The sequence below is a fragment of the Haliotis rufescens genome, unplaced genomic scaffold (genome assembly GCF_023055435.1).
Source record: "Haliotis rufescens isolate VD_foot unplaced genomic scaffold, xgHalRufe1.0.p SCAF_30, whole genome shotgun sequence".
Classification (NCBI taxonomy): Eukaryota; Metazoa; Mollusca; class Gastropoda; order Lepetellida; family Haliotidae; genus Haliotis; species Haliotis rufescens.
In genome coordinates, this window is record NW_025964002.1 from 3,628,167 (window position 1) to 3,655,807 (window position 27,641).

At 42.6% G+C, this 27,641-nt stretch overlaps 2 protein-coding genes across 3 annotated transcripts in view; both read right to left on the minus strand.

Moving 5' to 3' along the window:
• The window catches only part of LOC124147272 (calmodulin-beta-like), a 33,790-nt gene extending 20,735 nt beyond the window's left edge, over positions 1 to 13,055 (minus strand). For both annotated transcript variants that reach the window (XR_007217751.1, XM_046517941.2), the window contains exon 1: positions 12,825 to 13,055. Coding sequence is in view for 1 of the 2 variants with exons in the window: in XM_046517941.2 (XP_046373897.1) it covers positions 12,825 to 12,827 (3 nt within the window). In the remaining variant the exon portion in view is untranslated. The remainder of the gene's footprint in view (positions 1 to 12,824) is intronic.
• A 2,880-nt stretch (positions 13,056 to 15,935) lies between these two features.
• LOC124147270 (gamma-aminobutyric acid receptor-associated protein-like 2) lies at positions 15,936 to 26,393 on the minus strand. Its single transcript, XM_046517940.2, has 4 exons — positions 26,246 to 26,393; positions 24,772 to 24,827; positions 21,469 to 21,641; positions 15,936 to 20,014 (listed from the first exon to the last, which is right to left on the minus strand). Exons 1-4 carry the CDS (start codon positions 26,277 to 26,279, stop codon positions 19,924 to 19,926), a joined length of 354 nt encoding a protein of 117 aa, XP_046373896.1. The 5' UTR covers positions 26,280 to 26,393; the 3' UTR covers positions 15,936 to 19,923.
• Positions 26,394 to 27,641: the final 1,248 nt, after the last annotated feature.

Here is a 27,641-nt window from a genome sequence, read left to right on the forward strand (position 1 = left end):
CTATCCCGTTAATCGCCTCTTACGACAAGCATGGTCGCCTTTTACGACAAGCATGGTCGCCTTTTACGACAAGGATGGTCGCCTCTTACGCCAAGCAAAGTCGCCTTTTACGACAAGGATGGTCGCCTCTTACGCCAAGCATGGTCGCCTTTTACGCCAAGCATGGTCGCCTTTTACGCCAAGCATGGTCGCCTCTTACGACAAGGATGGTCGCCTCTTACGCCAAGCATGGTCGCCTTTTACGACAAGGATTGTGGCCACTTACGACAAGGATGGTCGCCTTTTACGCCAAGCATGGTCGCCTTTTACGACAAGGATGGTGGCCTCTTACGACAAGGATGGTCGCCTTTTACGACAAGGATGGTCGCCTTTTACGACAAGGATGGTCGCCTCTTACGACAAGCATGGTCGCCTCTTACGACAAGCATGGTCGCCTTTTACGACAAGCATGGTCGCCTTTTACGACTTTCTAACCCGGATCTCCACGTTGCACTAACATATAGTACACTGTCCACGTTCTAACACATAGAACACATGCGTATTCATACACACTGAATAATGGATATCCCACCTAAATATTATCATGACATACATAATAAACCAACACTGGCAGGGAAATGCTATTCTCTGGCTCCACTCACACAGTTGTCGGCGGAAGCTACACAGTTGGTCAGCACGGATTTTGTATATCGAACTAAGCGTATGCGAGGTTTCCCTGGGGTTATGAAAACAGTGACCAGTCAGGATGACCAGTGAGGCGGTGTAGCTGATGTAAGCCTGGCGTCGGCATGCCCAGACCCTCAGTTATGAGGGCTTGTTTGGAACATGTTTGGAGAACTGATAACGTGGAGGTCAGATTCAGCATTTCGACCCTCCACCCTCCAGTACGACCCAAGCCTGACTGGCATCAACACGTGCCCACATACTAAAAAATGCATAAAAACGTCCACGAAGGAACTTCAAGGAACTGCTGGCGGGGAGGACTGGCGTATATATCATTACCACCGTGAAACAGACAGAACAAATCTGAAAACTAAATCATAAACGATAACACTCTTTATGTTGGGTGTGATCTGATATGAGTGTTGAGGGGTTAATTCAGGTTAACGGTAAAACTGACATGTGTAGCCCCGCCCATAGGTTGACATTAACTACCAGATATAAAGTTATCTTATTTAAAAAGATACATCTACAAAAAATAATAAATCCTAATGGCGACCAAAACAATGCTCAATTTCAGGCTGAGGCAAGCTAGGCTTGCCAAATCATTCTAAACTTGAGTTGGACTCCTTTTTTAATTTATTCTCGTCCAGGGATGACCTATTTAACTACACACCCGTGGGCCCACTTGCACAAAGCGATCTTAGCGCTAAGACTATCGTAAGCTTGTGTTAAAGTATGGGAGTTACGATCATCTTAGCGCTAAGACAGCTTTGTGCAAGTGGACCCTGAACTGAGCTCGGTGCTTGTACATTATTTCTAACCTGCTTCGGAAAACAAAGTGGCAGCACAATGAAGATAAGGTTTGAAGGCTGTGTTTAGTTACTTGTTGGCTGCCGGGTCTATAAACACAGCCATAGATACTGGGGGCGCTCACCACGACTGCTTCTCTGACCCTTATTTCATATACTGGTATTAGTGCCACAGCAGACAGAGCCGTCCTGTTGTAAGATCCCACCACAGTGGGTGGTGGTGATGTCGTGTGTCGTGTCTTGAGTTTAAACGCCGTCTTCAACAATATTTCATTTTTTTCCATGGCGAGTCAGCTTAACGTAAGCCGCTGTCATAGACGTTCATCACTTTGACGAAACAAGTGAACGCCAATACATTCCTGACTGACGAAAGTACATGTTCATGACGAACCTATAGGACTAGCCTCTACAGACCCGTCCTTCTGTTCGTCAGATTTTCGCCGGTCTGGAAGAGGTGCTGTCGTTAACAGCCGCTCAATCAACTAATGTACGATTTCCCCTCCACGGCTTGTGACTAGATTATGGCGGCACTCTATAATATGACAGATGGTCCTGTTGTGAAACTTGCAAACAACAGACGAGACGAGATGGTGGACAGGGATATTACCAGATATGCTGCCAAATGTCATTAAGATATAGGAGAATGTCAATGGAAGTGTTCAGAACACACGTAGATGTCCCTATCCAGCCCACATCGAACACACGTGAGAGGGTGAGTGTAAGTTAACGCCGCGTTCAGCAATATTCCCCCAATATCATAGCAGGGAACACCAGAACGCTCTAACCACCAGACTACCCCACGCCCCTAAAAGTTTAGAAACAAGATGGCCGAACCTGGTGAAGCAGGTTAGTGAGTGAATATATATTTCCGCCGCCTCGGTTCATAAGACCTTGCTTTCACGCATAGAACCCGTGTTGGGATAGTTCGTTCGTTCGTTCGTTCGTTGTTTAACACCGCACTCGGCAATATTCCAGCTTTTCGGCGGTCTGTACATAATCGAGTCTGGACTAGACAATCCAATGATGGACATCATCCACGCAATTGGGATACGATGACATGCATCAACCAAGTCAGCGAGCCTGACCACCCGATCCCGTTAGTCGCCTCTTGGGAGTCAGTCCAAGGGTTCCATCCTGAGTGTCAGTCCAAGGCTTCCGTCCTGAGCGTCAGTCAAAGGGTTCCGTCCTGAGTGTCAGTCCAAGGGTTCCGTCCTGAGAGTCAGTCCAAGGGTTCCGTCCTGAGAGTCAGTCCAAGGGTTGCGTCCTGGGAGTCAGTCCAAGGGTTCCGTCCTGAGTGTCAGTCCAAGGGTTCCGTCTTGAGAGTCAGTCCAAGGGTTCCGTCCTGAGAGTCTGTCAAAGGGTTCCGTCCTGAGTGTCAGTCAAAGGGTTCCGCCCTGACAGTCAGTCAACGGGCTCCATCCTGGGAGTCAGTCAAAGGGTCCGCCCTGAGAGTCATTCCAAGGGTTCCGTCCTGAGTGTCAGTCAAAGGGTTCCGTCCTGAGCGTTAGTCAAAGGGTTCCGTCCTGAGAGTCAGTCCAAGGGTTCCGTCCTGAGAGTCAGTCCAAGGGTTCCGCCCTGAGAGTCAGTCCAAGGGTTCCGTCCTGAGTGTCAGTCCAAGGGTTCCGTCCCGAGAGTCAGTCAAAGGGTTCCGCCCTGAGAGTCAGTCCAAGGGTTCCGTCCTGAGAGTCAGTCCAAGGGTTCCGTCCTGAGAGTCAGTCCAAGGGTTCCGTCCTGAGAGTCAGTCCAAGGTTTCCGCGATGAGAGTCAGTCCAAGGGTTCCGTCCTGAGTGTCAGTCAAAGGGTTCCGCCCTGAGAGTCAGTCCAAGGGTTCCGCCCTGAGAGTCAGTCCAAGGGTTCCATCCTGGGAGTCAGTCAAAGGGTCTGCCCTGGGAGTCATTCCAAGGGTTCCGGCCTGAGTGTCAGTCAAAGGGTTCCGTCCTGAGCGTCAGTCAAAGGGTTCCGTCCTGAGAGTCAGCCCAAGGGTTCCGCCCTGAGAGTCAGTCCAAGGGTTCCGTCCTGAGTGTCAGTCCAAGGGTTCCGTCCCGAGAGTCAGTCAAAGGGTTCCGCCCTGAGAGTCAGTCCAAGGGTTCCGCCCTGAGAGTCAGTCCAAGGGTTCCATCCTGGGAGTCAGTCAAAGGGTCCGCCCTGGGAGTCATTCCAAGGGTTCCGGCCTGAGTGTCAGTCAAAGGGTTCCGTCCTGAGCGTCAGTCAAAGGGTTCCGTCCTGAGAGTCAGTCCAAGGGTTCCGCCCTGAGAGTCAGTCCAAGGGTTCCGCCCTGAGAGTCAGTCCAAGGGTTCCGCGATGAGAGTCAGTCTAAGGGTTCCGTCCTGAGAGTCAGTCCAAGGGTTCCGCCCTGAGTGTCAGTCCAAGGGTTCCGTCCTGAGTGTCAGTCCAAGGGTTCCGTCCTGAGTGTCAGTCCAAGGGTTCCGTCCTGAGAGTCAGTCCAAGGGTTCCGCGATGAGAGTCAGTCTAAGGGTTCCGTCCTGAGAGTCAGTCCAAGGGTTCCGCCCTGAGTGTCAATCCAAGGGTTCCGTCCTGAGTGTCAGTCCAAGGGTTCCGTCCTGAGAGTCAGTCAAAGGGTTCCGTCCTGAGAGTCAGACCAAGAGTTCCGTCCTGAGAGTCAGTCCAAGGGAACCGTCCTGGGAGTCAGTCCAAGAGTTCCGCCCTGAGAGTCAGTCCAAGGGAACCGTCCTGGGAGTCAGTCCAAGGGTTCCGTCCTGAGAGTCAGACCAAGGGTTCCGTCCTGAGAGTCAGTCCAAGGGTTCCGCCCTGAGAGTCAGTCCAATGGACCGTCCTGGGAGTCATTCCAAGGGTTCCTACCTGAGCGTCAGTCAAAGGGTTCCGTCCTGAGAGTCAGACCAAGGGTTCCGTCCTGAGAGTCAGACCAAGGGTTCCGTCCTGAGAGTCAGACCAAGGGTTCCGTCCTGAGAGTCAGTCCAAGGGTTCCGCCCTGAAAATCAGTCAAAGGGTTGCGTTCTGAGAGTCAGACCAAGGGTTCCGTCCTGAGAGTCAGTCCAAGGGTTCCGCCCTGAGAGTCAGTCCAAGGGTCCGTCCTGGGAGTCATTCCAAGGGTTCCGTCCTGAGCGTCAGTCAAATGGTTCCGTCCTGAGAGTCAGACCAAGGGTTCCGTCCTGAGTGTCAGTCAAAGGGTTCCGTCCTGGGAGTCAGTCAAAGGCTTCACAAAGCCAGTTGATTGATATCATGAGCAAAGATGCTAGCCACTGGTATGTAGACAAGATACCCGAGAAGATAAGAATAAGGTGTTCAGCAACCCACGCTTGCTGTAAGAGGCGGTTTTGCTTGTCGTAAGAGGTGGTCAGGATTCCTGAGCAGTTTGACGCACGTCATCATCATATCCCAATTGGATCGATGCTCATGATGTTAATCTCTGGATTGTCTGGTCCAAATTCGATTATTTACATACCTCCGTCATATAGCTGGACCACTGCTGAGTGCGGTGTTAACCAGGCTCCCATACTACCATGTTTTAACGTTGTCACTATGGTCGGGGCGGTCGGGTAGCCTAGTGGTTAAAGCGTTCGCTCGTCACGCCGAAGACCCGGGTTCGATTCCCGACATGGGTAAAATGTGTGAAGCCAATTTCTGGTGTCCCCCGCCGTGATATTGCTGGAATATTGCTAAAAGCGGCGTAAAACCGTACTCACTCACTCACTCACTCACTATTGGCGTGCTATATATATTGACTGTTAGACAATTCATATATATTCTACTACAACCATGACATGTAACAGCAGGAGACACGATCCATTAATCGCCGTGGCCTTCATACCAGTCAACTGACGCCATACAAGCAATATTCTGACAAATTTGTGAGACATAATTTTAAATCAAGGAAGAAGGTTCAGGTAAGAAGAATAATGTGAGGGAGACGCGGGGATGGCATGACATATTAACTAGTAGTACAGTACTACGGTTATAACGAACTCAAAGGGATCAAAGTTCGTTACAAGCATATCTGCAGCATATATACGCGTACATCAAATGGCTGGGGCCAAAAAAAAACAGTTCGTTATATTCGTCTAATACGTTATAAGCGTATTCGTTATAAACGTAGTTTACTGTCTACTAATATGAAAGAATCGGGTGTTCAACAACTTCTTTTGAGGTGTATATCAATTCGTATAGCCTAACCGTCTAGTAGTAGAGCGTCCGCCCGGAACGGAAGGTCCGGGGTTCGATCCCGGCCGCGTCATACCAAAAGACGTTAAAAGATGGTACTTGTTGTTACCCTGTCTGGCGCTCGGCATTAAGAGGCTAAAACAAGGACTGGTCGGCTCGGAGTATACTGTGTCTGAGTGGGGAATTCATGTTGAACTGCAGCATGGTATCTTAGTTAGCTAGCACTATAAATCGGCATATATGCATGCACGTCGTTATATTAGTGCAATAATCTTGTACACGACGTTACACCCCATTTCATCTCACCAACCTTATAGACTATGTCTAATAGTAGGTGAGTGAGTTAACGTTAACGCCGCTGTCACCACACGAACAATCGGCTACAAATATTTAACCCTTGCGAGAATCAAACACGGACGTGAAAGGCAAACACATGATCCACTGGGCTATCCCAATGCTTAATAATGCTGACAGAAACACCACACCCACGACAACCTAGACTGTCTCACAGTCCCCGAACCAGATTATATTCCCTTCACGCATCCCTTACAGTAATGCTATGGCCCTTGAAGCAAGTCTAGATTTTCTTAGGTTCTGAATATCCCATCTCATTGGGCTCCTTTTTAATTTTAATGGAGTTATTTGTTTCAATCAAAATTCTATAGTTTCAGAGGCTAAGCGTAAGTCTAACGGCTAAACACGCTAAAATGAACGCACAAGAGATTTAAGTTCAGAGCACGCACAGCATGAAATGACTCTTGCAACAGATACTGAACTGTCAAGTATCGATGTCAATCATAGGCTGGATACGTATTAAGTGCAATCTAGACTTGCTTTAATTTGACAGATAAGACTATCGAAGCTCGAGGCTTGTTTGGTGTATTTGTATGAGGCTGTGGGGCCTATGATATGCATGTACTTGATCGTTGATAAGGAGGGCTGCCACATGAAATGTTCATTTCAGATCTATTACGGGACATCAGCATTTAACACAGTGACCCCGCGGAGGGTATCACGTTAATAGCCAGTAAATATACCCTGGACGTCAGTGTCTTGGCGTCAGTGGCCCAGCTGATAATCGGAAGCCTGTAAGTCAATTAGGGCGGCCTTTGATGTTCTATGTAGGTGGAGGCTAAACGTGGGGTTGCAGGGATGATAATGACGTTATACCACGGGGGACAATTTCACATGTGCCGTGCCCTCCATCAAGTATAAGAAAGCTTTTTACCATTCCTTAATTTTCAGAAAAATACACGTCACTGTGTCAGCGAGTATGTATTTGAAGAGCACTTATTTTGTATGTACACAGCAGGAAAACAGTTGGTAGCCAGAAACGCCATTACTATTCCGTAATTTTCGCATGACACATTTCAATCTCACTTCCTGCAGTAAATGGGGGCGATAGGGTAGCCTAGTGGGTAAAGCGTTCGCTCGTCACTCCAGAGACCCGGTTCGATTCCCACAAGTCAACAATGTGTGAAGACCATTTATGGTGTCCCCCGTCGTGATATTACTGGAATATTGCTAAACGCGGCGTAAAACCATACTCACTCCAACAGTAACTGACCCAAACCGCTCTGGTGTGAGTCGCGTCATGGACATATTACTGTCACAAGATGGTCGTCACCTTCCCCACGACTTCTTGAGGGCTCAGTGATATAATGTTGACAAACCGCCTGATGACGCCATGAAGTTGAATTCATAGAGTTCTCATTTGGACCAGTAAGTCTTGCAACGCAGGCATTAAGTACCTACAAGATATATGGTCACAATCATTGTCACCTCTGTATCCTTTTATATATACATGCTTTGCAAACCCTGCAGTCGACGGAAATCTGCACGTTGGAATCCATGTTGTTTATGAACCGGATGTCTTGTTCGTTAGGCGACTTTGATTGGACAATGCATAGACTCGTTAATCCAACCAAAAAGTAACTCCGGAATTCCAGCCTAGTTCGGCAAGGGTGGAAACTGGACCTAAATAGTCAGTTAGCATCCTTGCCTTGGGAAGATGACCAGAGATCTGTTTATGGTCTTTGATGGAACCATATGTATCACACTCGACTTTAATTTGCTATCGTTCACTCACTCGACCCCCCACCCACACCCAAACCCACACACACACACACCACACACCCACCCACACACACACACACACACACCCTCCCATGCCGACGACGCTATGCAGCTTATTGACGTTCTCACTGTGCTGCACACTAGGACCATCATGTGGTGCTTTGGCCAATCATTTGACCTGAACCCCCGTGACCTTTTCATCCCGTGATCACCAATGCCGGTAAGGTTAGTCGCGTGACAACCAGCGCCACTCTCCAGCAACCCTGCTACTCATATCACTCCGCTATTTCTGTCCGGGTGATGAGGAAACGAGTATCGGTGTTAGACTAATTTAACATGCGATTGCTTTCACAGCTGTGTTGTGAAATTAGAAACTTTACAAAATTGAAGTAGCTTCGAAATCATGTTAGGTTTACCCTTTACACAGTTGCAATTAGTGAAGTTAATCATTCATGTGATGTCAGGAGATAGAGAGAGAGAGAGAGAGAGAGAGAGAGAGAGAGAGAGAGAGAGAGAGAGAGAGAGAGAGAGAGAGAGAGAGGAGTACTTAACGCTCAGATCAGGATCAGAACTAGAAGCACGGACATAACTAGAAGCACAGACAGACATAACTAGAAGTACAGACAGACATAACTAGGAGCACAGACAAACATAACTAGAAGCACGGACATAACTAGAAGCACGGACATAACTAGAAGCACGGACATAACTAGAAGCACGGACATAACTAGAAGCACGGACATAACTAGAAGCACGGATGTAACTAGAAGCACGGACATAACTAGAAGCACGGACATAACTAGAAGCACGGACATAACTAGGAGCACAGACAAACATAACTAGAAGCACGGACATAACTAGAAGCACGGACATAACTAGAAGCGCGGACATAACTAGAAGCACGGATGTAACTAGAATCATCATTGGGGCATAGGCAAACCACAGTAAAGGATCCTATCGATGGGTCAGTGGAAACAACCCTCCATGTACATCTACTCATATGTCCAATGTCTGTGCCCGGTGGGTTCTCTCTCGCAACCAAGAACATCTTTATCTTAGGCTAGTGACATTTGACGAGTCCCACGCCCATCACTGGGATCCCGAGAGCATCAAGAATCCACGGAGTAGAAACACTTCCGGTCTCCCCAAACCAAGAAGTTCAGATCAAAGAGACCCACTCGGAAAGATCTGACCACCGGGAGAGCCAAGACACAACACAGATGGATGTTTACCGCGGGCAACAACTATGAATGGTGGATATTATACCAACTTATTGAAAAGACTCGCGAGTCTATCAAAGACAAGCGTCGCGGCAAACTTGGCCGTGGTGGTCTCCATCATCAGGATGGTGCTGCTGTTGAAACCAGTCACGTTGCAGTGGCTGCTGCAGGGGAATGTGGTAGACGCGACATTCTACCCCATCCTCTGTATTCACCACGTCTAACCCCTAGTGACTTGACCTGCTTTAAAATTACAAAATAACACTTGCATGCCCATACATCTGACGATGGCCAAGAATTGGTTCCTGCTGTGGTGGGCTGGTTGACAGACCAGGATGTGTTTGTGCAGGGATGACTGACATGGAGTGAGTGAGAGAGTATGGTTTTCGCCACTTTTAGCAATATTCCAGCAATATCACGGCAGGAGACACCAGAAATGGGCTTCACACATTGTACCCGATGATGTCGGGAATCGAACCCGGGTCTTGGCGTGACGAGCGAACGCTTTAACCACTAGGCAACCGGACCGCCCCGACTGACATGGAGAAACCAGTGTATTGCACTGCAAGAGACTACGTTGAACATAATTAAACCTCACCACAATATTTCAGAGCCAGGAAAACCACTGACTGATAGCATTAACCACGCCCCACAGCCCCCCACGACATCGCAATCACAGAGACTGTCCACACGATCCATTAAGTCTCTTTCGACAAGCACAGGCTGTTGGGGCCATCTCTATTCGACCTGTGAAGATCCGGGGTAGAATAGGTCTTTAGTAACCCATGCTTGCCGTAAAAGGCGACTATGCTTGTCGTAAGAGGCGACTAACGGGATCGGGTGGTCAGGCTCGCTGACTTGGTTGATGCATGTCATCGTATCCTAATTGCGTGGGTCGATGCTCATGGTATCAATCACTGGATTATAGACCGCCGTCATATAGCTGTAATAATACTGATTGCGGCGTTAAACAACAACCCAACCAACCAACCATCCCTATTCCTCAATTCCTACGGGATGTTTACACAAACAATCTTCGTGACGACATACATCAATATAGACATTAAAAAGAGTAGACCTGGTTTGGGGTTTTCATTTTCTTCTATTTACATTTTAGTTGAGTTAAACTTTATATCGATGCCATAAAATATAAACAACCGGTATCCTTGTATGTTAAAATATGTTGCATGTAAACAAAATGTTTGCGCAAACCTAAAGCATGAATAAGCAAGGACGTTAGATGTGTGAAGGGACAACGGTCGATGAGGAGGTGAGGTGAGGTGAAATTGGGTTTAACGTCGCGTCCAAGATTATTGCACTTATATAGCGACGTGCATGCACGTGTATGCGTGTGTGTGTGTGGCTGCTTGTACTAGTCCGGACTGATGCCGATTTATAGTGCTAGCTCACTGAGATACCATGCCGCAGTTTAACATGAATACCCCACTCAGACACAGTATACTGATTCCGAGCCGACCAGTCCTTGTTTTAGCCCCTTAATGCCGAGCGCCAGACAGGGTAACAACAAGTACAATCTTTTAACGTCTTTTTGTATGACGCGGCCCGGGATCGAACCCTGGACCTTCCGCTCTCCGGGCGGACGCTCTACCACAAGACCACGGAGGCGGTCTCGGTCGATGAGGAAGTCAAGCTTTGATTTACTGACCCGATAGGACATGACACATCAGACACCACACATCACACACATGTTCACGTACACCAACAAGGAAATAACCCTACTATTGTATTCTGTGCACGTATTAATAACGGAAATGAAGGCAAAGAGAACTTCGGTGACCTATTGTATCTATGTCGATGTTTACGGCTGTGTTTTATATCAATACATCGACACGCAATGTGACACGATGGTCTATGTCGTGCCGTTATCGTCCGTTATCACCTGGCAAATGCCTTCCTTTGCGACCGTCGTTACACAGCAAGACAATCTCAAGTAACCTCCGGATAAACGCGGATGTCAAACACATATTCCTCACTTCGTGTATTCTTATCCTTTGCTTATGTTAACATTTGTTTGTTTGTTTGTTGTTTAACGCCGCACGCACCAGTATTCAAGCTATATGACGGCGGTCTGAAATAATCGAGTCTGGACCAGACAACCCAGTGGTCGATATCATGAGCATCGATATACGCAATTGGGATACGATGGCATGCATCATCGACAACCCAATCCCGTTAGTCGCCATGGTCTAACCCGGATCTTCTCGGGTCTATCATATTAACAGCACGACATGCATATTTTAAAGCATACACAGAAACTATCTCTCAACACGCACTAACCTCGTCTCTCATACAGACCCCTACAGCATTCACCACTGAGTGAGTGAGTGAGTTGGGTTTTAACAGTATTCCAGTTATATCACGGCGGGTCAGCTCAATGTGGGAGGAAAGCCCCAAGTGATGCATGTCTCAGACGTTTACCACTTCGGTGAAACCCACGAGCACGGGTATGGTGCTGACAAACCTAGAAACATAATCGGGGCGAACCGGGATTCGAACCCATAATCATAGGTTTCTGGCGTGCCCAAGGGACGCAATTCTTTACAGCGAATCGCGGCGCCTTAGACGGCTGAGCCACCCGTGCACCCCTTCACCACTTCCCAACTCTCATATTCCGATATTCGAAATACAATTACTGATATCTTAAATGTCAATGTGATATAAATTATATAACTATGTAACTATATATTTCGTAAGATATACAGTAAACTACGGTTATAACGAACTCAAAGGGACCACTAATTTTAGTTCGTTATAACCGTAGCTCGTTATAAGCACATATACAGCATAATTACAGCAAATAGTGGGGACAAAAAAGTAAGTTCGTTATATCCGTCAGTTCGTTATAAGCGTGTTCGTTATAAACGTAGTTTTCTGTATATGCATTTAAGATATCGCAAAAAAGATTATCATCATAATGTATATAATCATATTAGAAATTACTTCTTCAATGCAATTCAAGCTATCTCTAGTTGATTTCAAGATTTCTTCAAAACGATTGGATATATCAGCAATTCAGTAAAAGTGAAAATGCTGTGCCATACTCATCCCATGTTTTACTCCAGCAGCCTGTTCCCATCACCTGTTTAATGGACCTGTTCACTTTCTGATATAATGGACACGAGGGTTCTTTTATAGAATTATTTGTATTTAACCTCAAACGTCAGTATATATCGGGGACTATATGTTGGTCTAACTATAGCCCCCAAAGCGACATAAGAGTTCGAAGGTTACTCGGCTGTATTTTAATGTAAATCTATACACAAGAAACGGATTTGGGTCTCTTAGTAGAGCGTTAATGTCACACAAACCTGGACAAGCTACATCAACTCTACCTCATATAACTTGCAGGTGATGTTACATAAATGTAACCCGTCGCGCTGCGCTTGTAACCACTAACGGCCGACACAGAGAGGCACTCCATTACGGAATATACACGAATCGGTTTTTTAACAAAAGAAGAAGTAATTCAGATTTTTCAGGAACCAATGTTTATGCGTGCAATGTGAATAATCTCCACAAACACATATAACAGAACCCAGCGTACTCTGTCATACAGCCCATGCACGTATATAATGTTGGCAAGTCTAGATTACTGCAGTATAGAAAGTCTCCTGGCTCCTTTTTAATATATGTTATAACTATAATTGAACAACTGTTTTTTCTGTAAAATATGTTCATTTCAGAGACAAGATGTTGGTTTTAACCCAGCGTTGAAACCAAGAACCCATGGCCGCCAAGCACCAAACGACCCCGTATTCCAACGCGGGAACTCTACAACGTTTCCATATCAGTGTTTACACTTGCTCGTGAACCTTGAATCCCAAAGCTGCGTTCTAGTAACATAAAGTACTACAACAGAGATTTATACCAAAACAATCACTTCAGGAACACTTACCATTTTCCCAATGTGTGTTGTCCTCTTTCGCTCAAACTATATGTATCCGGCCACTGCAACTATCAACACCTCCCCCTCGTCGTTGGCACCATGCTTCCTCCTGACGGCTCCAAGACAACTGTTCCACGAGCAGGTACCGACAGGGGGATGCGAGACGAGGTCTGTGGTGGAATCGGAGCGCTGCTACCTAAACCCATGGCGGCCAAGCGGTGACGCCCCTGTAAGCTTTGAATTTGCGATAAACGGTTCCATCTCGGCGATAACGGCTCATAACCGCCTGGTTGGTTGCTAACGTTAGCTTAGGTGTATGACGTATTAGCTGCTCGGAATGGAGAGTGTTCTTCGACTTACCAATATTAAAAGACCAGGAATAAGGTAAACTATCAGAATCGTAGAGTCAGTGAGTGTTTTAGCTGCTCGGAATGGGAAGTGTTCTTCGACAAGAAAATTAAAAGACCAGGAAAAAGGTGAAATAACGGAAATGTACAGTGAGTGAGTTTGGTTAAACGCCGCTTTCAATAGTATTAGTTATATCATGTGGCCCGTGAAGATCCGGAGTAGAATAGGTCTTCAGCAACCCATGATTGCCGTAAAAGGCGACTATGCTTGTCGTGAGAGGCGACTAACAGGATCGGGTGGTCAGGCTCACTGACGTGGTTGATGATGCATGTCATCGATCCCAATTGCGTGGATCGATGCTCATGCTATCACTCACTGGATTGTCTGGTCCAGACTCGATTACTAACAGACCGCCGTCATGCGGCATTAAACAACAAACAAACAAACAAACAAAAGTTATATCATGGCTTGTCAGGTGGAGGCAAGCCGGTTATGTCTACAACATTCAACTAAACCTTTTTCGACAACGTGTGGGCTAGGCATTAATTGTTTGGGCTCGGTTGCCAAAGGCGGGAATAAAAAAAAATTCATGAATACATCCGCCATTTAATCCTACTAGAAGGTTTAGTTCTTGCATCTAGGGATAACCGAATATTCCTAAAAGTGACGTATTATTGACAAATACTCATTCCGGTTGTGTTCATACTGTAACCTTTTCCAAATAGGACTGTAAATATATTTTATGGAGGACAACTTCTTTATTCTATTATGATGCGACGCACCAGCATAGATCCATATACCGTTGACAAGCAAGCGTCTAAGGCTCCCCGTAAACAAACGTAGGAACAAATGTACAAACCGTATGTTCACAAGGAAACGGTTTCTTAAATATAAGTTTTAAATTGATTGCGGTTACAAGTAAAAATACAACGTAATAGTTCATTACCTACAACCTATACTTAAAGAAATATTTCATCTACATTACTGATACCAAAACACACGTCTAATTTTAACTACAAGTTTGGTGTATTACTGTCAGTTATTCAGAAAATTGGTTTCAGCAGTTCAGTCTCTCCAACACAAGTACTTTTTAAAACTGAAACTTGAATTATTGATAGAAATATGTATATTAATTGTTCATAAACGCTTTCGAAAAAATCGAAAAAACATCAGGCAGGCACTTTCTTTAGAAAAAAGATATGTCCGTGTGTTGGTATGATGCTGGGATGCAGGGGATGGGTTACTGACAACAAATGCTTTGTTATATACAGTCAAGCCTCGTTAATCCGACAATCGGCTTTATCCGACACTAATGATGGGAACCGATTAAATCAGTGCTATTTAGTCCCGTTAATCCGACAATCTCGCACTCCGACTCCGACACACCTAATTTGCAACAAATTACAGAAATCACTCATTAATCAGTCTCGTTAATCCGACACAGTGATCAGCGTACTCCTTGGTCATCTGCCCGCGAGTATACAGCCCGTGTTTTGATGCGAGACGAATCGGCTGGTATCTGCATGTTACAACGGCTGCAGAGATAAACTTGCTTAACAATCAACAATTACTGCTTTAAATAAAGAAAACAGGATAATTCGCATGCTTAGATTACCTCAATCTTATTCAAATCAGATACAAGTTCTCGCTCTCGGCGAGGACATCCCATTACAGGTCACGTCAGAACAACCTTTCGTGTACCAGTAGTTAGTGAGGGAGTTTGGTTTAACGCTACCTTGAACGGTATTGAGCCAAACCATATTGAGTCAGCTTGATGTGGGAGGCATGTATGAAGTGATGCATGTGCACTTTGGAAAAAGAATTCTGGGGTATTCTGCTGACAGATCCAGAAACACAATCAGGGCGATCAGGGATTTGAACCCACGATCACAGGATGCTGGCACGACTAAGGGGCGCAGCTCTGCACAAAGATTTATTCTCTTTAGGTTGAGAGAAGTGTGAGGTGATGTGGTCAGTTACTTTCCTTTCTGATTGAATCCAAATACAACTTGTTTGAAGATACAGGGCGGGTGGTTAAATATTCAGAACACGCTCATAGATTTACAGTGAATGTAAGTAACAACCTTGAAGAAAGTCATCGACCACTCATTCCATGCACTGCTCACAATCCCAAACTACTGTTACATCAGCTGCAATTTCTGGCCGGGGATTTTGCTACTCATACGTGCTAACAGGTAGTTATAAAACTTGTGTTTTGTACACAAAGTAATAAAATTGTGACTATCTAGGTCACCTGTTTGTTTGGGTCTTCCAGCCTCTGGGTGTGTCTCGATGTCTTCCTCTTATCTGTTGAAACTAGGAATTGACGCACCTGTGAGGCTGTATTGGTTCGTGGGAAAGTAAAGTTATCCAGTATGCTATGGCAATAATATTGCAAAAGTTGGATATGTTTTGAAATAGAATTACAATGATGTAATTCCCCATTTTCACTTTTACAGAATGTTCCAGTGTTTATCCGATTTACAATTGACTTGCCATTGCATGTGTTTGTAATGGCCATCATGGACAGAGCAGGATACACACCTTTTCAAGAACACCTGGCTTCATCACTATGTCTTATAGTGATTCTGAAACACATGCTGATGACATATTCGGAACAGTCCATTGAACTCTTCGTTTTGAAGAGATTTCTTATGATTACGGAAATGAATTTGTTTCATTTGTTTCAAACAGAAACCTGACCCACCCTCTCCAAACACGTTACCATCATTACACTGACACCTTCCGCGGACAGAAAATACAGAATATTAATAAGTTAGAACATTTTATTCACAAAGCATGAGTACGTCTGACACAAGGCAACTGGACCGTGACAAGCGTTCCCACCTTGACACCTTCAAACAACACAATCCCAGGAATGGACATTGGTGAAAGACTGAAACAGCTGAAACAGCGTCGCTTTGGTCTTTAATTTCTTCAGAGGTCTCCAGGATAATGATGTCAGGCAGAGTGTGAGGTAAAACAGGGCTCGCCCAACCAAATTGAAAGACGGTTGGACATAATTGGCAACTTTAGTACAGTGTCACACACAGGAACTTAAAACCACAACCTCCAACGTATGTTTTGGAGCGTTGTATGTTATATATATATATATATATATTTACCACAGGCAATTTGCAAATATGCACTATCAGCATACAAGATTCAAGCACAATGTGCCTTGGATACAGGCATACACTAGGAACCTGGTTGTCTGATGGCCTTAGAACTACAGTTGCATAGGGACCAGGTGCACAAACAAATCTTAGGTCCAGACAAAGCTGTGCATTATACATGTGGGTCCTGGTCACATAAAAATACATTATCTAAAACAGATTGATATGGAAGCCTTTTAGGACCACTTGGTTTTTTTCTTGAAATTTCAAGATACTTAAAATCTTAATATTTCAACTTAGTACATATCTTGAAATTTCAACTTAGTATCATGAAATTTCAACATAGCATTTTGAAATTTCATTTTAGCATCTTGAAATTTCATTTTAGCATCTTGAAATTTTAACATAATAAGTTGAAATTTCAAGATCATTATCTTGAAATTTCAACTTAGTATGTATCTTGAAATTTCAACAAAAAACTAAAACAACAAATAGCCCTCAAAGGCATCCATAGATTTACCCTAACGCATGGATTTGAAATTGTATGTTTTTGCAGTTTAACCTCAACTGGTTCTGACAATGCTGTTACCTGGTAGAAATAATTTAAACAGACATCGTGGCAACTTTTTTGATGGTACTCTTTACATATTACTGCAAGCTAATTACCTCGGCTTGGTCGAAATACTAAACAGAAACATTCGTTAAGTGGCTCGATATTTTAATATCTTGTTTGGCACAAAACTGTTTGGGTCAGTCAGTGTAGTAGATAAATAAATAAAAGTCAATACTGTCGACAGAGCTGATGTTTAGTATTTGTAATAAATATTTACTTCTTTCAAGCTTTTGTTCTGTTAATAAGACATTTGCATTGGCCGGAGCCTACCGGGTACATGACCTATCAGTATCTGAAGGGTGAAGTAAGTTCTTTGTAGGAGTTGTGAAGAAGGAACTGATTCTCATCCTCCATCAGGTCAAGGTCAAGGTAATAATAACATTTAACTGTCTGTTATGTTATGATTGTGACTTTCATCTCTGGTCACATGCCAACTGGAGCTTATTGGTTTGCTCAGAAGGGTTTAGTTGAGACAGAAAAATATGTCTGTTATGTGCCACCACTTACTTTACCATGACGTGGCCTATACCGCTGTCCAGGTCACGAACACCTGCCTGGCGAATACCATAGGTGATGAACGTCGATTACTCCCACTTAAACCTCCTTTCAACACAAAACCATACAAACCCTTCTGAATAAGATATGGAAAATGGTGGTGAGATTACGAGCAACACCGTAAATATGCCACAACAATCAATACATCACATTTAAACATGCAAACTGAACCGGCAGAAATGTTTTTCATAACGTTATCAAACACTTTTCTTTCATAAAGTTCAAAACTTTTTCCCCTAAAAAAAATTGCAAACATATGATCATCAGACTGGAAATGTCAGCTGGAAAACACAAACCACTACCAATATCACACTACAAGCCCTGCTTCATTAAAAAACATAACAAAATACATTTGATGCTGGTTATGCCAAACTACAGGAAGTCAGTCAGTATGGTTGATCATATGAAATCTCCACAGGAAGAATAGCATTACCACAGCTTTGGCTTCAGCAGGATCACAACTGGTATTAACTTTATGCAAGATCGCAAAATGTCTTATACTGGAAGCTGTATGTTGAAATTGTTCAACTGACAAAGCTCTTCTGACTAGAAAGGCAAGCTTTGTCGCTTAAGGCAAGATATAGTGAAGATGCAAGAATAAGAAATAATACACTTCCATCCCAGGGTCTTATCTAGGATTCCAGACTACGAGCCTGTGGCAAGGAAACTGGGGGATGTCCTACATTTGGGTGTTGTCTCGGTTCCTATTTTGTGAAATTCAGAAGTCTTTTAACATTGAATATTAACATCACATTCAAAGCATCACAGACCCTCCCTCTATTGGGTCTGATATCAGGGAAATCAAGTTGACCTGAGCAAGCACTCACATTAGATGTCACAATGTTACCCATGTTAACACAAATTGGTAACATTTAAATTCCAATTTGGGGTGACATTTACAGACTAGGGGCCCAAAACAGGCAAACGCCTGGGCCCACTTGCACAAAGTGATCTTAGCGCTAAGATGATCTTAACTCCCTTAACTCCCATACATTAACATAGGCTTACGATAGTCTTAGCACTAAGATCGTTTTGTGCAAGTGGGTCCTGCAGTACTCTCTCATACAGGCCTCGACACAGTGATATAAAACAATCCCATACCAGCATCAGGGCTCCTTTCTATTACATCTTTTAAGACAATTTATGAAATGAATAATCTTAAAGTGTTTTAATTTCAGAGACCATAAGTTGTCTACACGCACACAGGTACACAAAGCATGTGTAAAGGTCATGTGTAAAGGTCATGTGAGTAGGTGCTATTCCACAATATCCTGAACATTTTAGCCATTCACAGTGAACGATGTTCCCAGTAGATTACCTTCGAACTGACTGGAATGAATTGAAAAAAATGTTTAAAAAACCTATGTCAAAATGTATGTGAAAAACTAACTATGACAAAATTCACCCCAGATCTCAAACCATGAACACCTTTTATTATTTCAAATTTGAGTATATATCCCAATACTTACACAACATAAACCAAAGAAATAACACAAATACAATTTCCTAACTTAGAGACAAATTTCCCATCTCACAGGAGGACAACTGATAACACCCTTTCAACATGAACAGGTTCAAATCCCATGCAATCAGTCAGCAAATCACCTAAACATACCTCAATGTAAGCTGTACTTTGATACCTCCACTGTAGTGAAGCTCACTAACACTGCATGCATGCTACATGCCCTGGATATTAACTAGTGTTAAGCATGGTAAGTATAGGATAACAGTTGGACTAGTATATGAATTCCATATTGTCGATAGCAGCTAATAATTTATATTAATACTTGAAATGTATTTCAACCCTTGTGGAAAAGATATGTTTACAAACAAAAGGAAAATCATTTACTCCCTGTACAGAAATGTATATAGTTTCATAAAACAACATATTTAAAACAATAATTTAATACTACATCTGACATATGATAATACTTGACTCAGTAAGTACTGGATGTAAGGCTGTTTGGTCTTCAGCGAAATACGCTAAATAACCATACTCATATTGAACTCATAATACAATGTAAGTCAGGTTTTAATTCCCTCCCTTTACAAAATACAAAATATAAAACCGGTCTTGTGAGAGACAGGAGCTTCAAACATTTGAACCATGTTACCATGGTTACATAGTACCATAAAATATGAAAACTGTTCACAAATGATAAAACAGGGAATTTGAGGCCATCGTTGAGTCTGTTGTTTGTGAAGAGGGAATGTTGGATTCCTTGTGCCTGGTTACCATGGTTACAAATAGAGCCGGAATGCAAACACATACATTGAATCACAAATCAACACTAGTACAGTACAAGACAAAAAAAACTTTAACCATGTTAACTTTCAACAAAGATATCACATTTTTTTTCTGCCATGAATGCATTGCACTTCCTATCCATGCTATCAGCATCAGGTAAGCTTCCCATCTCAAATCTTCCAACTTGAAGGGAAACAATGAAACATTTCGGTCAGACTGCTGACATGGCTACAAGCCGAAGGTGTTTTCTCCACTGTAAGCTATGTACAAAAACCCATCCTCATCCTTGTGATCTTCATAAACTTGGCCCATGCTTGCACTGAAATAAAGTCAGTAGATGTGATTAATATGTGTCATTGACTCAATCAGGCTCTTGTTAAGTCAACTGAAATATATGTGAGTGAGTGAGTGAGTGAGTGAGTGAGTGAGTGAGTGAGTGAGTGAGTGAGTGAGTGAGTGAGTGAGTGAGTGAGTGAGTGAGTGAGTGAGTGAGTGAGTGAGTGAGTGAGTGAGTGAGTCAAAAGTGGGCATACCTGGACACCCCTAAATAAATAGGTTATCAACAAGACAAATATTCTTTATATTATCATTGCTTACAACAAATGTGAGTCTAGCTATCGCTTCAAAAAAACTAAACTAACATGTTTATGTTTTAAGACTTTTGATGCAATATTTATAAATGTCCCCAAAGCGTCTCATTTGCAGCAACTGAATAATGTAGACTCGCCGAAGTATTGTAGACTTGCTTCATGTTGCTTCGGAAAAAAAATGTTTCAGGTCAGTATGCGGCTATTGAAATATTGCATACAGTGCTTGATGTGAAGTGCTGTTGAAATGCGGACCTATTGATCAGTGATATAGATTTGCCATCCAGATGATAAAGCAAGTGGGTCTCCACAATACCTTCACAGACTGGAGAGACAGAAGTGTGGGTGATTCACTCTGATCCAGTGGATCAATAAACAATGATACATACTACTGTAGCAGGCCACACAGGCTAATATATACTGCTGACGTCTTGAGGGACACTGATATATTCCATACTTATTACGATATCTATATATACATAATTGATAAAAGTAGGGTTGGACATCATCCATAGGGTGAGTGAGTGAGTTTGGTTTTACGCCGCTTTTAGCAATATTGCAGGAATATCACGGCGGGGGACAATGGGCTTCACACATAGTACCAATGTACATATTGTGGGTGCAATGTGTGAAGCCCATTTCTGGTGTCACCCGCCGTGTTATTCCTGCAATATTGCTAAAAGCGGCGTAAAACCATACTCATTTACTCATGACGTCATCAACATGATGGTAAGTGATTTTATATGATGGGGTTCAAACAATAGCCCAACAGAGCTGATGTGTCAACTTGAGATCAACAAAACCACACTTTGATTCACTTTTGCAGAAAAAAGCCTATAGGTAATAAATGATAACCTAGTGGCAACTTGCCAAGACTTGGAACATCCAAAGTTAATTCACCCAGGACAGATAAATTAGGGCTGATCTTGACTTTCCCTTAAACAGCTGAGCAGCACACTGAAGCAACAAGAAGGAATTAAATATTTGGATATGTCAACCTTGTCATAAACTGTGGCCATCCAATCCTCATTTCGTTTGCACTTCCTACAGCCATGAGAAAATAGAGACCCCACAATTCCCACTGAGAACAGGGGATGGTTCCTGTGCTTATAACTTATATCCCTACATCTAAACAAAGGGGCAAGATTCTAGCTACACATGTTACAATGGCAACACGCCTACTCACCTTGACTGAGGCAATATTTTCCCTACAAACAGAAAGATGGCTTTTTCCGACGGAAGTTGGATGCGTTTGCGTATAATCCACATGAACTGAGCCACTGAGATGTCATTTGGAACTAGGAATTTTCTCTTGTCGATGTTCTGGATCTGACTCTTGGGATCCCGCTCCACTATCACCTGGAACACAAGTTGGGGGGTTACTTGTCAACATTGTGACACTGTCAGTACAATCAGGGAAAGGGCAACATTGTGACACTGTCAGTTACAATCAAGGCAGGGGCAACATTGTGACAAGGTCAGTACAATCAGGGGCAACATTGTGACACTGTCAGTACAATCAGGGGCAACATTGTGACACTGTCAGTTACAATCAGGGGCAACATTGTGACAAGGTCAGTACAATCAGGGGCAACATTGTGACACTATCAGTTACAATCAGGGAAAGGGCAACATTGTGACACTGTCAGTTTAAGTTTGTTACAATCAGGGCAGGGGCAACATTGTGACAAGGTCAGTACAATCAGGGGCAACATTGTGACAAGGTCAGTACAATCAGGGAAAGGGCAACATTGTAACAAGGTCAGTACAATCAGGGGCAAAATTGTGACAAGGTCAGTACAATCAGGGCAGGGTCATTATTGTGACAAGGTCAATACAATCAGGGGCAACATTGTGACAAGGTCAGTACAATCAGGGGCAACATTGTGACAAGGTCAGTACAATCAGGGGCAACATTGTGACAAGGTCAGTACAATCAGGGCAGGGTCATTATTGTGACAAGGTCATTACAATCAGGGGCAACATTGTGACAAGGTCAGTACAATCAGGGCAGGGTCATTATTGTGACAAGGTCAATACAATCAGGGGCAACATTGTGACAAGGTCAGTACAATCAGGGGCAAACATTGTGACAAGGTCAGTACAATTAGGACGAGTAAACATTGAGGTGGTGGGGGTGGGGTAGGGGATTTTGAAAAAATGATTATGCCTCAGTCTTTTGAAAAAATAATACACTGTTGCAAGACGTTTGTGTTCTTAAAATTACATTTTGGCCCATATGTTGAATTCAGAGATTAAAAATATGTCCGGTTTTGAAGCACTAGCTGACAAAATACAAATCCAACCCCCCAAGCTGAGTCACCGGCTGCACCCAGTGTGTAACTTTAACCAGGTAATTTATGTCAGTCAACAGTCCTTAGACTATGTGTCATGCACTTATTGGCGAGCATAATCACGACCATACCATTTTTTGTATTCCTGATTGACATTTATGATATGGGTACACATGAGGGAATAACATCTTGATCATATAATGTTAAACTCAAAATAATAGATGTGTAAGATGTTATTTCATTCATTGAAGAAGTAACTTTAGGAACAGTGTATGAATACATACACCATGTACACCGAGCATGTATTTACAGATCGTGACACATGACATTTTAATATTTTTTACTAAAGAAAAACAGTGACATGTGGGGTATACCCTTTCTAAGCAGCCATGACACCAAGTTTATATATCGGATTGGTATATCACATCAATAACACTATCCATACCTAATAGTGAGTGAGTGAGTTGGGTTTATAGCCGCTTTTAACAGTATTCCAGTTACATCGCGGTGTGTCAGCTTAATGTGGGAGGAAAGCCACAAGTGATGCAGGTCTCAGATGTTTACCACTTCGGTGAAACCCACGAGCACGGGTATGGTGCTGACAAACCTAGAAACATAATCGGGGTGAACCGGGATTCGAACCCACAATCATAGGTTTCTGGCGTGCCCAAGGGACGCAACTCTATACAGCGAATCGCGGCGCCTTAGACGACTGGGCCACCCGTGCCCCCCCCATACCTAATATAAAATGCCATATCTTGAATTATTTGAATCTAAAACTATGATTATTGGTTTCACAGCTTCATACCCGCGAAAGACTGACTTCATTAATGTTGTTATAACACTTCCACAAACGACAGTGAGCGTCGCACATTGATGACAAAATCAAACCAGTAGGCACACTTATGCAGATCACAATAAATAAATAACTGATTTTTCAAAAGCAAGACTAGGTGTAACAGTATTTTCCAAATAGTTTTCTTGAAACGGGTCCATGACAATCAACTCCTTATCAACAGTTTGGGATAATGGCTGGTACCAGAAATATGTTATTAACATCAAACATGCCAACATGGATGACAATCTCAAGATAATTCCATTACACAAGATACCTGATCCTGCACGAGTAGCATTGTTTTCCAATCATTTCACACATGACAAAACTACAACGAGACAAGAGACCAATTACCTATTCTATTGACTACAAGAGTTAAAACATGCTAAAGTTGATGTTGACATGACTAATTTGGAGGCTTCACACAACATGGCCTCCAGCTAGGTTTGAGCAGTAGCCGTCACGCCTCATTGAACACACTGACCACCTAATGCTCCCTGACTAATCCCCAGGCAGGACGACCATGATGGTCACTGAAGCACTGATGTGGGGGTGATGTAACAACCGTGGCCACCTGATTATCACACAAGCATCTGTCACTGTCAAACAACTCGGAATGCTGGGAAATTGTTTCCATTTCACACGAATAAATAATCAAATATATATTGAATAAATAAAAAATGAAGACCTCTTAGCATGCTAAGGTTTGTGAATGTTTTGTTTTATTTTTAACGAGGTTTCTACGTTTCTTCTTGCCCCTGTATCATTCATTTCAATCAAGATGTTTTCCATAAAACAAATTACAAGTCTCATGTTTTCATAGTTAGCATCCCACTGACATTCAATGACCTTGGCAGAATAATGGCCCCTGGATTGACCTTGGTGTGACGACACAGTGACTGTATGCAAGTTTAGAGCTGATCCTAATGTTCTTCATGTTAAGTACAGCGTGGCCCTGTGATCACCATCAAAGGAAAACATGCCCAAAAGCATGACAAGCAATATCAGTAAATGTGCATTTCACCCAAAAGAAACAATTCACATCATTGTCCATATTGCTTTGTTCACATCCTGCTAACATAATCATCGTGACATATTTCTTCCAAACATACTTATCATGATGAATAAGGTATATTTATGCTGCAAATTCCATGTGAGTGTAAGTCTTATCTTGCTTTTGCCATGTTTGCAACATAATGGTTGCATCTAGAGACCTAATTGTGAGAGCCATGGTCAACAGTTCAAATCACATCTGTTAATGACCAGACAACTTCCTAAAATGCAAACACTACATTAGCAATAGCCGTCTGGATCATGGACACTGGGGGGAAGGAGGCATATTCTAAAATGGTTGTCTTACCGGAATTCTTTCTGGATATTTTGTTTTGATCTTTGTTGACTCAGCTTTTCTTTGTTCTGCAAAAAAGACATAGTGAAGAAAGATTGTCAAACAGAGACATCAAAGTGACTGTGGTCATGACAGAACAGACTGTTTTGTGCCTTACCTGGTTTGTCAACTCACTCCATACAAAAAGAACCTTTGTATTAACATTTGTTCCAAAGGCACCAGTAAAGGTCAACATACAGGTAAGATATACATAGACATTCAACACATTCTTACACACAAGGTAACTGGTTCATTATCATGATTATACATTGTCATAACATAAGAAACAAGTCTTGTACAGGTCATAACCACACTTTCTCCCTATACAGATACCTAACCAAGAGCGACACAGACACAACAAAGAAATATGGTCATGACATAACATATTCAAAAGCCTAAAAATCAAATCCTTTCATCACAAATGCGTGAGGATGTGTATATTAAATAAGTAACATTGCTGTTGGTTTTTCTCTCGCTGCTTGCTAGTGTGTAGTCATATTAAAGTTGGGTGTGACCTCTGCTCTAACATGTGATTAATACGTGCTAATAAAGTATGTGATTAATGTGGTTTTGTGTGAAAGAAAGAAAAAGAGAATGGTAAGTAATGGGAGCCCCACAATGTCTGATGATATTGATCAAATTCAGACTATTTAGCAGAGTTCGAAATTAAAGGGGGCTCGGGGGTTCTTGAGAAAGTGGTATTTGAATCCTGGGATCTTTAGCTTATAATGGCAGGGTCATCACAAGGACCCTTGACTTTCACACTTCAGTTCAAACACTGGAATAAGTGTTGACATATTTCCCATTTTACTGACTGCCGAACATATCTGACATATTACCAGGTGCGGCATTTAACGACTGTGATTGTGCAGGACAATAAATCAACACAAATCATCGCTAATGCCGCATCATCCAATGATTCTTCTGTAGTTAAACTTAACTAGATGTTTGGCATAGGCCTTGCCATGGAGTCCTTAGTCTTTGGGACTGTCATTGCTGTCAACTGTTGGTAGCAGACAGGACAATAGACTTTTCCTAGTGCAGTGATTGTGTAGGATAATACATTATCACAAATCATACCTAATTCCGTATCAACCCCTGTTTCTTCTGTAATTAGGATCAGCTCGACATAAGGCTTATTCATTGCCATTACTGTGAACATTTGGTAGAAGACAATAGACATATACATTTTTGTCAGGTTCATAGTGTATGTCTTCACCTGATTTCAGAAATCTTTAATCGACATTGTATGACAGATTCTTAACAACAGGACAACAGCTGGCAACCTTTGTATCTGATAGTTTATCAGCATTGTTATAAACACAAACGTAGGTGTAATCTGGTTTGCATGTGGGATTGTTTACATTTGACAAAACAAAAACAAACCACTATTGTTGATACAATTACACGTCTTCTCGATGATATTTTTAATCGTATCGCTTCTTACCGAATGTGTGCTCTTCCTTAAACTTGAATTTCATCTTGATTCCTGTTGTCGACTAAAAGCGAATAGGAAATTGAACTTGTTTTCGTCTCCTGAGATAGAGCTGACTGCCTTTCTTGTGACTTGTTACTCACTTCGAGGTTGCTGATAGTGACGTCACCGGAAGTATCTATATTTAGGTCATACGAAGGATTCCGGAATATTCCGAAAATATCTATTAGTTTCGTAAAAACTTATTGCAGTTGAAATATTGCGGCAGCTGTTCAGTGACAACTTATCTTGTACCATTTAGTCTGAACCATGTACACACGAATATCATGTCATTAAATGAATAAGAAGAAAACGTGGTTTCTAAATACACAAAACATTAATCTAATCGTCATTGTATTCCTTTTACAACATTCACAACAAATATTATTTCTTTCTTTAGCTGTTAACTAAATTTACTAATCCATTGTTTAACACACAAGTAGAGTTTTAGAGTTAGAGTCAGAGTCAGATTCATTTTGGGGGAACATAGCACATTGATTTCTGTTTGTTTAAAGCGTTTGTATATTCTTCCAGGAAGAAATGGTATTTTCAAATATAACTTTAGCTTCTTCGTATAATCACAACCTAAATATTTCTCAAATTTCGAAGAAAAGAGCTAGTGAATATTCCTATTTACAGATAATAATCTCTTTCGGGGTCTAAGCTAGAATAATGGGTGTATATATCAGATATTATTTTGTTCCCTAATTTCTCATCTGAACCATTATTAATAAAATCACTCACGACTTCCACAATGTTGACATATAAATACACCCACAGTGGCTTAGTAAACTAAACTAAAAAAATACATATATCAAGAAATACTATGTATAGGTTCATGTTTAGGATTTTAAAGAGCAACTTTTCTTCTTGGTGTCTGAACGCACTCTATGTTTCATATACTCTCGTATACTTGGGCCATGGCCAGAAGTACTGACTAAAGTAATTAGGAATAAGAATTAAGAAATGGATAACAACTACTTGTTTATTGCACTTAACGACGCTTCGATGTAGATTCTTAGGGAGAAGGTAGTCAGAAGTGGTACCTTTGTCTTTTTGGACAATAAAATATGTTTACTAAAAAAAAAAAATTCTTACATCGTTATCAAACTGGGATGACAACAACCGCACACACATTAAACATCTGCTCGCTGTTCTGCAACCCCACCCTCTCAGTGACTCTGTGCAAGCAAGGTTGTACATTTATGGTACGCTTCGCTCATTATCTTCAATGACCGCAGAGCGACCGTTTATTATGATGAAATCCAGCCTTAAATAAATTAAACTACAATCAAGGAGTTGCACTTTTTGTATTGGGAAACAAGTTAAACACACCTATATAACATTTACCCTAAATGAGCTGTGTTAA